Source organism: Acartia tonsa, chromosome 9, assembly GCF_053477335.1.
Source record: "Acartia tonsa isolate MP-2025a chromosome 9, ASM5347733v1, whole genome shotgun sequence".
In the NCBI taxonomy this organism is placed as follows: Eukaryota; Metazoa; Arthropoda; class Copepoda; order Calanoida; family Acartiidae; genus Acartia; species Acartia tonsa.
In genome coordinates, this window is record NC_137268.1 from 23,431,709 (window position 1) to 23,442,294 (window position 10,586).

At 28.3% G+C, this 10,586-nt stretch overlaps 1 protein-coding gene across 6 annotated transcripts in view; it reads left to right on the top strand.

Annotated features, from left to right (window-relative positions):
* The window catches only part of ChT (choline transporter), a 52,125-nt gene extending 46,443 nt beyond the window's left edge, over positions 1-5,682 (top strand). For 3 of the 6 annotated variants that reach the window (XM_080172296.1, XM_080172298.1, XM_080172299.1), the window contains 6 exons: positions 933-1,055; positions 1,574-1,658; positions 2,071-2,198; positions 2,630-2,698; positions 2,994-3,058; positions 4,847-5,682. In XM_080172296.1, the coding sequence (XP_080028422.1) occupies positions 933-1,055; positions 1,574-1,658; positions 2,071-2,198; positions 2,630-2,698; positions 2,994-3,058; positions 4,847-4,943 (567 nt within the window). In that variant the 3' untranslated portion in view covers positions 4,944-5,682. Of the gene's footprint in view, positions 1-932; positions 1,056-1,573; positions 1,659-2,070; positions 2,199-2,629; positions 2,699-2,993; positions 3,059-3,285; positions 3,303-3,844; positions 3,953-4,846 lie in introns of all 6 variants that reach the window. The other 3 variants (XM_080172301.1, XR_013882501.1, XM_080172300.1) reach the window with 3 other exon arrangements.
* The last annotated feature ends 4,904 nt before the right edge of the window (positions 5,683-10,586 follow it).

Consider the following 10,586-nt stretch of genomic DNA (forward strand, 5'->3'; position numbering starts at 1 on the left):
TGTGAGTCCGTAACGCTATCAGAGAAATGAGATTTACTTTTCTGCTATGAAAGCTAGACCTCTGATTTTATTGTCAACATTCCCATCAATATAGGACCGATTTAAGTATTAAACATCCTTGGCGGTCAGACTGCTTTTAAGCCGCTTTTATCTTTGAAATATGATTTCCACAAATCTCTGTTGTTTGTGGTTCGAGAGTGTATTTCTGACATTGGGGATTAAATAAAAAAATTTCTTGTGGTTTTATCGTCCCTAACTCACCCTTTCATAGGTTTTCCTTCTGTAAAACTATTATTGCATTTTACTTGTGATGTATTTCAGAAAAGTTTTGCTTTCTGCAAATTGTTAAATAAAATTAGATTGAATAAAATCAAGATTCTATTGATGTATTTTACTGCAGCGCAATTTTAAAGGTCATTTTCTCTTTTAAATATAATTATTTTTACACATCATAGAAAATTGTATTATTATTATTGAAGCCACGTCATAACTAAGGATTGTAAGTACGTTAATACATCCTCAAGTTATTTAAGGAAATTGAGTATTAGTTAGGTTTATTCTAATAAAGGAATAAATTAATTAATTTGTGTAAAATTGGATATGCTGTGGTTAGCCTGTCTATTTGTACCAAAATATCTTGCTAGACACTGAACCTTTGTTGTTGGTACCATTAAAGGTCCCGAGCTGTCTTTTTTTGGGTGGGGGGGGGATGAAGGCTGCTCTAAAAGAGAAACAGCCCTCGGAAAAACGCTAAACACCCCAAAAAAAAAATTCTGATATAATATCAGCAACAATATGAAACGGCTTATTTTTAGGAAAAAGGTTTATGTTCACGTTAACGATTGTAAAATTAGTTACCTGAGACTTAATCTACATACAATTAGCTACCTGAGACTTAATCTACATACATGTATTATTTGGTGTAATTCCAGATTCAAGACCCAGACGGCGGAGAGATGATTGGCATGACAAAGAGTGAGGTCAAGAAGTACGCGGCGGTAGAGGAAATGAAAAACGGATGTATCTCCTCACACATCATCTCTGAGGAAGAAGAGGTAATTACAGACTGACAGACCATGCTGACAGACTAACAGCCATTCTCATTTAAAAGTAACATGACGCTTGTCTCTCTAAAAAAGTACTTCAAAGAAGTTAAATGTAAAGTGACATAAAGACATTAATCCTAATACTAAAGTAACAGGATGTTTGTTTGTCTGTGTGTGTAATTGTATCTGTGTGTATGTACCAAAGGATCTCGCTAACCGCTAAACCGATCGGGTTCTCCTTAACAGGGTAGATTCTCATAGGTCCCGGGAAGGTTCACAACTATTTTTTAAATTAAAATAAAAATGAGGGGGGAGGCACCCCCCAAAATTTTTTTTTACTTTTTCTTTTAAAATTTACAATAAGAAATTGGGTTATTAAATTTGACTCTCTCCTCCTCAAGTGCCCCCTAGAGGCCTGGTAAAGTAAAATATACAAACCAGGCAAACTTACAAACGTACGTATAAGTATAGACAGACAACCAAAATGGACAAAAAATAAAAAGTATTATAATATTGAAATTTTTTAGTTGAATCTACGTCGTCGAAATGATAGTGTACGTCGGGAGTCGAAGGAAAAGCTGATGAAACATGGAGAAACAACGGAAAGACTAAAGGGATGCTGCTCTTCAAATTCTAAATTAATATGCTCATATTTATCATTTATAATACGAAATAGTCCGTTAGTCACGTACTAGGTGTAGATTAGCTTCTCTTCATTATTAACAAACAGACATTATAATTTTCTATGCAGCAATTAACTTTTTCTGGCCATCTATATTGACCGCTTGTTTGTTGACCACCGTAAGGGGGGAGGGGGGACGTGAATCCCTCCACGCCCCTTCTAGTAAATATAATTCTGCTAAATTGATAAAAACTGTTTATCATTCTTCGCTGCTAACCGAGCCGCTAATCATTATCAGCTGCGGTCGCCGTCACTTTGACTCAACGCCGTAAAGGGACCCGCCGTTTTGGGTGCCCTATACCACAATATAACTGAAATCGAAGAGTATCATGCCACACGTGCAGAAGCAAGTGAGCCTCGATCCAGGAGCCTGTTCTAAACATGTTCCAGCCGGGGCTGCGGCCGCTGAAGAGGTCATCAGAAGACGACAGTCAATGGATTTTGGAGACGCGGAGAAGGGAGAAACTAAGGTAAGCGACCAGAACGACATGGATAAAATTGTCTATTTGTCTGTCTCGTTGTAAACCCTCTAAGATTTTTAAGGGTCCAGGGTAGGTTTTAGGCTATTTTGACAATAGATGTAGAGAAAAACAGAAGAAGAAGCCACTTTTCACATCATTTAATGCAATATGCGCACATTTAGGTTGAAGTAGGGGAGAATGATTTAAATAGAGAATTAAAAGTAAATTTAAAAGTTATAAGAAAATAGAACCACTTGGTTAACACTTCTGTTAGATTAGCCTTATACATGGCTGGCAGTAAGAGTGATTTGACTCTTTAAAAAAGACTAGGTCAACTAAAGTAAATTACAACAAATTAATCCCTTAGTTATTTTGTGTCCGTACACTAATTAAAATTAATTAAGTTTTACCTTGTTTATTAATATTAAATTATGTTACAGAGGAGAATTCGCCCCCTGTCCAAGGTTGACCGTAAAGAAAGCTTGAAGCATATTAAACAAGGATTAAAGGTTAGTTAACTAAATAATTTTTTTAAATAGTGTTTTCCTTGTTTCAAGAGAAATTAAGCTCTAACAATTATTGAATAAATGGTTTGAAATGCATGTTTTAAGGAAAATATAACACATTTTACAAATAATAGTATTTAATTAGGATTTAATACAAAAATTTGAGACTTTAAGCTCCTGTTTTAGGTTTATGTATTTTTTTGCTTAATTGTTCTTGTTTACAATTATTAGTTCCAACAAATATTTTAATAAAAGAATATTTTTTTGAATGCAATGTTGACAGAATTTGCTAAACTAGGAGGGAGTTCAGGAAGTGAAAGAACTTGTGCGCGATGCCGCTGAACATTTACCAGATGGCCACAGGTATGTTCATTTTAAATGTCGTCTTTTTATAAACATATGTTTTAGAGGATTTTTTATTGTTTCAATTGATATGAAGTAAAAACTTAAATTTTTCAAGTTTTTGTAATACCAAAAATAGACAGTCTATCATTTGTATAAAAAATGCTCTAAAACCGATGAAAAATTAAGCAGTTATGGCAAGAGAAATTTTTATTTAATACAAAAATGATAAAACTATGCTTGTGCAGTAATTAAACAGTATAAGGTAAATGAAATAGTCTAGCATTTCCCCTAGAAAGTTACCCATTTTTGAGGTCTATAAAAGTTAGATTTTTTAAAGCCAAAGAAAATTTCAAGAAAATAACCATTCTTTAAATAAAGCTTTTTGAATGAGAAAATATTAAGTAGAAATTTGTTAATCCCTTTTTTTCTTACCTAATTGTTCCTTTATAGAAAAATGGAACTAATAAAGTATTTTGAAGGATTAAGATATTATTTTAGAAAGGACTATAAAGTCTAATAGTAGCGATTAATGAAATGTAATATGTTTTCAAAATTGTATTAGAAGTGAACAAATCTATTTTTAAATCTTTCCTTATGTAAATTTTGACTTTTTAGGAAATAACAACCTTCTTTATACTTTAAATGTACAGTTGAGGTGCAATATTTTTCTATGCATTGAACTGTGGTAAAAATTTAGTTAAGATTTTAATTACCATAAAATCAATATATAGACTAATCAATTTGGAGACTTTTTAGCTTTATTATATTATACAAATTAGAGTAAAGAAATTATTTTATTTACAGAGGGCAATATGTCCGCATGGATGTAGCTGACGTAAGCACAATTAAAACACAATGAGTTTAAACAGTTTAGAAGTAGATTAACATATGTTTACAGTACTTGTTTCCAAGGTTAAAATTAAAATCAGTTTTCTATTAACTTTGGGAAGATTTTAATATACAGGTTGTCTTTCTGATATGACTTTTTATGGCTTTTTGATAATCTTTAGATTAATTTTGAAAAGTGTTCAAGAACAAAATTAGTTTTTCAATTTTTTCAATAAAAACAAAATGCTGAAAGATATCCTGTATTTGTGTTATTAGATTTTTTTAATATCCATATAATTTTATAGAAAATGTTGCACATAATCTTTTAGAAAAGATTTTTTTAATAAAAAATTCCCGAGAACATAAAAAAACATTAAATGATTTAAAGAATGTGATTTGATTGTGTTTTAGAAAAAATTAAACGAAAGAGAGATTTATTTTAAATGTACATAATAAAAACTCTCTGATTATTAAAGTGTTTAGAACCTTTGTTTTGTTGACTTAAAAAAGGCTTTTGGCAGTGTTACTCTTTTTCTATGGTTGAAAAATTTAATTTGCATGAAGATTTGGTTTACTTTTCAAACAAAGTTTTGAGAATTACTTCTATATTTTTCAAACTTTTTATAATCTTTGTAGAACACTTTCTTATCCTATACCTAATTACCTATTTATTTTCAATGATCTGATTTCTTACTAAAAAATATCAATAAATGATCTTCAAATCTATATTTATAAATGCATTTATCATGTACTTTAGTTTCCTTTACATATTACTATTAAACACAATGTGCTGTATAATTTAAAAAGATGAAATTTCTTTTTTATAAAAATATAAGAATATCAATTTGGAAGAAAATGAAGCACAAATTTAAATTCTTGGTATCGAATATGCCTTAAACTTTTATTTTATACAGTATTAGTGTGTAGAAAAAACTTCAAAAATTTCTGATAACTATAACTAAGAAATTTCTGTTTTAGGGGCTCAATAGCATCAATAGCGGAACGGCCAAGGTATAAAAAGTTGGAGAAAGATATCAAGGAACATGAGAAAGAAACCAAGCAAACTGAGCTCTAAATTATAACAACTATCTCTAATTCCACAGCATTTAAAACCACAAAGGTTTATGTTTTTGCAGATTTTAAAAACTTCTGCAATTTTGTTATAAATAAGTTAAATCCTGACCAAAAATGGGAACAGAATGAAAGCAACCTAATCAGAGTAACCGATAAAAAGACCAATAAAATCTTTGGATATGTACTTATAGGCCAAAAAATCAAACATCTAATTGTAGATTTACTAGGTGTGCTAAGATATCTATTATAGAATAGTTGAAGTGTATATTTATGTGTGTACAAGATATGTGTCTCAAAATTCATTATAATTGTCAACTGGTTTTGAAAAGCAACAAAAAAAGGAATTTTTGGATTTTTTCTAAAAACCAAATGTTCATATTTTTTAACCCACAATTTCTACCGTACATAGTACTTTATAATTCTGACTCAAAACCATTCAAAATATTTGTAGAAAGTAAAAAATAGATATAATATAAATAAATAACAATATTTTATACCTTTTTGGAAAGAATCTCAAAATAGAATAAATCCTTAAATACATGTAGTGCATATTTATGATAAAATATTGAAATTGTAGCATGGTAGAAATAATATATAGAAAATTATATTCAGAGTCTATTTGTAGTATATATACAGGGTGAACCCAAGAAAACTTTGTTAACTAAATATAAATTAAAATTATGATTAGCAAAAAAAATGGTTTTTTTAAAGAACATCTCTAAACTATTATAATTTGACTATTTTTTTAAAATATTTCACAGGCTAGCTTACTGATTGTTTATTATTTATAAAATGAAAGTTGACGTTTTCTAAGGCACACCCTGTATTTGAACAAAAAGCGGCCAATTGTACTTGTAAATGAGCAAAATCCGCTCAAATACTCACAAAAATGCCAAAGCATGTTTTTCTTAAGTTCATATTTATTTATTTTATTCAAAGCAGCATTTAAAAATAATTTCATTGGTAAAAATTTATTTCATATATCTAAACAAATGTTTAAAATGGTACCTACTACTAAAATTACCTAAAATTTGTATAAAGCATAAATAATGTTGTGTATTGCTGTTGAGTGTTAGTTTTTAAAGCAATAACATTTATGTTTTTATGTACTTCTATTCTAAAGTTATCCAAGAAATATATAAGCTGCTTTTTGATAATTTTTATGTTACTTATTTGATAATCAAAATATCAGCTTTTTGTGTTAGATAAATAATTGTCTTAACTTTTAAATAAATCATGTGCTCCAAAAGGACCAAGATAATGAAATATAATTTTGTAAATTGTTGGAAAATTTACAGAAATAATAATATTTGATATATATTTTTGCAGCCAATTTAAATGGAGAAAACATGACAATATCTTTATATAAAAAAGCAATAGAAATAAATTAAAAATTGAATACCTAAAGTCTAAATGATGTATATGAATAATTCTGTTAATAAAAACTCTTTTCACCCTAATTAAAGACTTTTCATAATAGATGTTAAAAGATTTCAACCTTTTTTAAAACAGAGTATCAATAATTACCTCATTTACAGTTTGAAATTGTAAATAAGACTAAATAAAAGCATTTGATTGTGCTCTACCTCAAATGTTAGTCTGAAAAGATTGTATCCACATGACAAATAAGCTATCTCTTTTAACTCCTTTTATGGTAAGTCTCTTTTAAATTAAGAAGGGAAAAGGTGTTTATTAATTTTACTCAAAATTATGTAATGCTGTAGTAGTTTGAATATATTGTTAGCCGTTTCTGTCTATTATATAATATGTAGTTTTTTAAGTCATTAATTAAGAGATACATATATAATTGGGGGACTGCCATTTACACATCCAGCAAATTTACAGTGGATGTGTTTTCGCCAGTGCAATGGATGTATTTATGACAAACTGAATTTTTACTGTATAAATGACAGTAAAATCGATTCTCATGCCATAATTACATCCAACACTGGCAAAAATACATCTAATATTTTTATACATATGTCAAAAATACATCCAACACTGGCATTTACACATCCATACCTTTTCAATTATATGTCATAAATACATCCAACACTGGCATTTATACATCCACAGAAATTTTATTTAAAATAATAAGAAAACAACTTGTATATCATTTGAGTTATAATATATTTGTCAGGTTGTCTTTTTTTATAAGGACATGTTCTTTATGGTATCTTTTTAGTAGCGAAGCTACTCTATAATTCACTTTGTCCGTCCGTCAGTCCGTCCGTCCGTCCGTCAGTCCGTAACGCTATGGGGGAAATGGGATTTACTCAGCTCCTATAAAAGATAGAATGCTGAAATTTTTTGACAACATTCCCATTATCAAGGAGCACAATTAAGTATAAAACATCGATGGCAGTAGGACCACTTTTTAGCAGGTTTTAGGCTATTTTTGTATTTTTCACATTTTTCTCAATATCTTATGTGTTTATGGTGCGATTTTCAAAAATTTTTCAGTTATAGATATCTAAATTAAATTTTCAGTCCTTTAAAGAAACCAACTATGACGGTCAGACTGCCTTTAATCAGGTTTTAGGCTATTTTTGTATTTTTCACATTTTTCTCCGTATCTTTGGTGTTTATGGTTCGATTTCCAAAATTTTTTTAGTTATAGATATCAAAATTAAATTTCCTGTCCTTTTAAGAAAACAACTATGACGGTCAGACTGTCTTTCAGCAGGTTTTAGGCTATTTTTTTATTTTTCACATTTTTCTCCATATCTTTGGTGTTTATTTTATCAAATGTTTGTATTTTATTTATTGAAACAATGAAATCTGTTATTTCATCTTTAGTTATTAAACTGAATTGTAATTTAATGAAACTAAGAACTTATAATGTAGTAAAGCATAACTTGATAAATTTAAATCTTAAAATGCTTTAAGCTAAACCTAATAAATAACAATACTTCAATATAGCTCGAAGTTGTTCATCTTGTTGTTTTAACTAAAAAGGAAAGAAGGGTGTAGTAGATATTTAAAATAAACATAAACAAACTTTTAAACATGAATCAATTGAAAATAATTGAATATTAATTGGTGGAAAAGATTAAAACCTTTTGTATGTTCCCCAAAAATCCTAAAAATTAGATAGCAGGGAATGTACTTGAGTGTTTTATCCACAATAATTTGACCACCTGTGCAAATGTAATGATGTTTTGTAGGGAGCATCTTGAGAAAAAGGAAGTAAATAGGGGGAGAGTAACTAAAATAGGGCAAAAATTAAAAACCTATACAAACTGTACAAAACCTAATTAGTTGTAAATTAATATTCTTATAAATTAATCTAGATGTATATTTGCCAGTGTTGGATGTATTTATGACATATAATTGAAAAAGTATGGATGTGTAAATGCCAGTGTCAGATGTATTTTTGACATATGAATTAAAATATTGGATGTATTTTTGCCAGTGTTGGATGTATTTATGGCATGAGAAAAAGGAAGAAAACATTTTGCCAAAAATACATCAACTGTAAATTTGCTGGATGTGTAAGTGCTATAGCCCCATATAATTATATAGATTGATATTCTAAAAATTAGAAAATAATCTCACTTTCTGGTTTTAGATTTTAGAGATTTAGCATAAATTAATAAATTTTTAATATTAAAGAATTATTTAGCTTTTAGTTTGAAATCAATTTTTAACTATTTTAAACTAAAAATTATACTGTAATTATTTCAAACAAGCAGATAAAGTATATAAAGTCAAAAATCTATTTATATTATTTGTTGGAAATATAGATTTTATCTACATTATAATTTATTTATAATTTTAGTCAGAAAATGTATTGATATTATAATTTACCAAAAAAAAATATTAATATGATATAAAAGATATTATTATAAAAAAAATTATTTGGAGCTCAATATTTTAAAGTACAATTGCAAAGCTAAAAAAGTTGTAAGCTTTAAAAGATTTTTTTCAAAAAGCAGTGTAAATTAAGAAAAAAATTTGCCCAGGACATAGTAATGCATTTATATGAAACAAATAAACTATGTGTAAAATTAAAGGGATACAGGGATGGTTTAATGGAAAATAAATGAAATTCTAACAATTTTTAAAAGATAGAAGATTAATTTATCATCTATTGAAATATCTCTGTATTTTTGGTAAGGTAATCTATTGAGCTATAAGATATGTAACGATGTGAATCCTAATTGTTGAATAAAAATTAGATAGATTCATTTTGTTTGAAAAGCGCAGCTTTTCTTTAATTAGGGTCCTTCTATACGTTTCGTAACAGATGAATCTTATCGTTAATTTAGACATGTTAGAATTGTCCTGTCGATTATAAACTTAGCATGATTCCTTTACCAGTTAGAAAGCATAGCAAATCTATTATTGTTACTAGAAAATTAATTAGTCCATTTTCATTATTTTGATTTTTAATTGTTTTTTTATTATGTTTATATGATGTGAATATCTTATTATTCATAGGACAAAAAGGTACAAAGGTAAGCATCTTTATAATCAAGTCTTAAAATGTAGGTATGTCCGTCCAGAATTTATAGCTTCGCATTTATGTATGTTTTAGTATTAAAACAAATCTTAACTAAACTTCATAAGGAAAAAGGATAAGAGGATGAATACTCACCCCTTTTTCATGGTAAAATACTACTTCCCCATCCCTAAATTTAGAAGCAGACGAAAATCAAAAACCGCCCAGGGCTTTTTGTAAGTCAATCATAAATAATAATGTGAATAAATAGAAAAGCGATATTTAGCAAACAGCCGTGGGCGGTCAGAATCAGCTAAATGTTCATTATGAAAAAAATTTCCCCCTTTTTAGAAATAGAAGGATTCATCTTTCATGAACAAATTATTTTAAATAAAAATAAAATTCTATTTATTTTTTAATTAAAACATTAAAACGAAAATATCTAGGTAATCTAATATTCTTGCCCTAAATATGGAAATAGTAAAAAGTAAAAAAATATTTTTTAAAATAATTTTTAATCCTCCCATTTGAAAAGTAGTGGAATAGCAATAAATTTTAGCGCGGCAACAGCGCTAAGTAGGCCTCTAGGCCCACTGCCTATTTTCGTCTTCTAGTTGCTTCGATTCCTCTCTTTTATTTTTTTCTCTATGCTAAACTTTTAGAAATCATATGAAAGTTTATACATCCCATGCATTGTGACACTAGTTTAAAAACAAACACGATTACGTCTAATAGTAAATGTTGAAGTTTTTTTTTATTTTAAGCAAAATATTTATTTATCATTTAGAGACTTAGAGAAAGAGTAAATAGTAGATTATGAACTTGTTTTTTTATTCTATACCTATGTGAGCGATTACTTTTTCTGTTTTTACCTTACAAATTATTTTTGACAGATTTTTTATAAAACGGCTTGCTTTATTGCATCAAGATCCATGACAGTTCTTTATAGGAAATAAACGTCTATAAATGAGCTCGAGTCTTCTAATAGTAGAGTGTGTTTAATACTCATAGTGCTTCAATAATCCATAATAAACTCTCATTGACCAGAACACTAAGACCCATTTTTTTTACTCTATGAAGAATAAATTCATTTTTTTATTTCATGTTGCTATTTAGATTATATGAAAGTATTAAATTTCTATTCATAAAATAGAGAATTTAAATTTGTAAAATAGTAAATCAAAGAAAACTTAGTTTTAA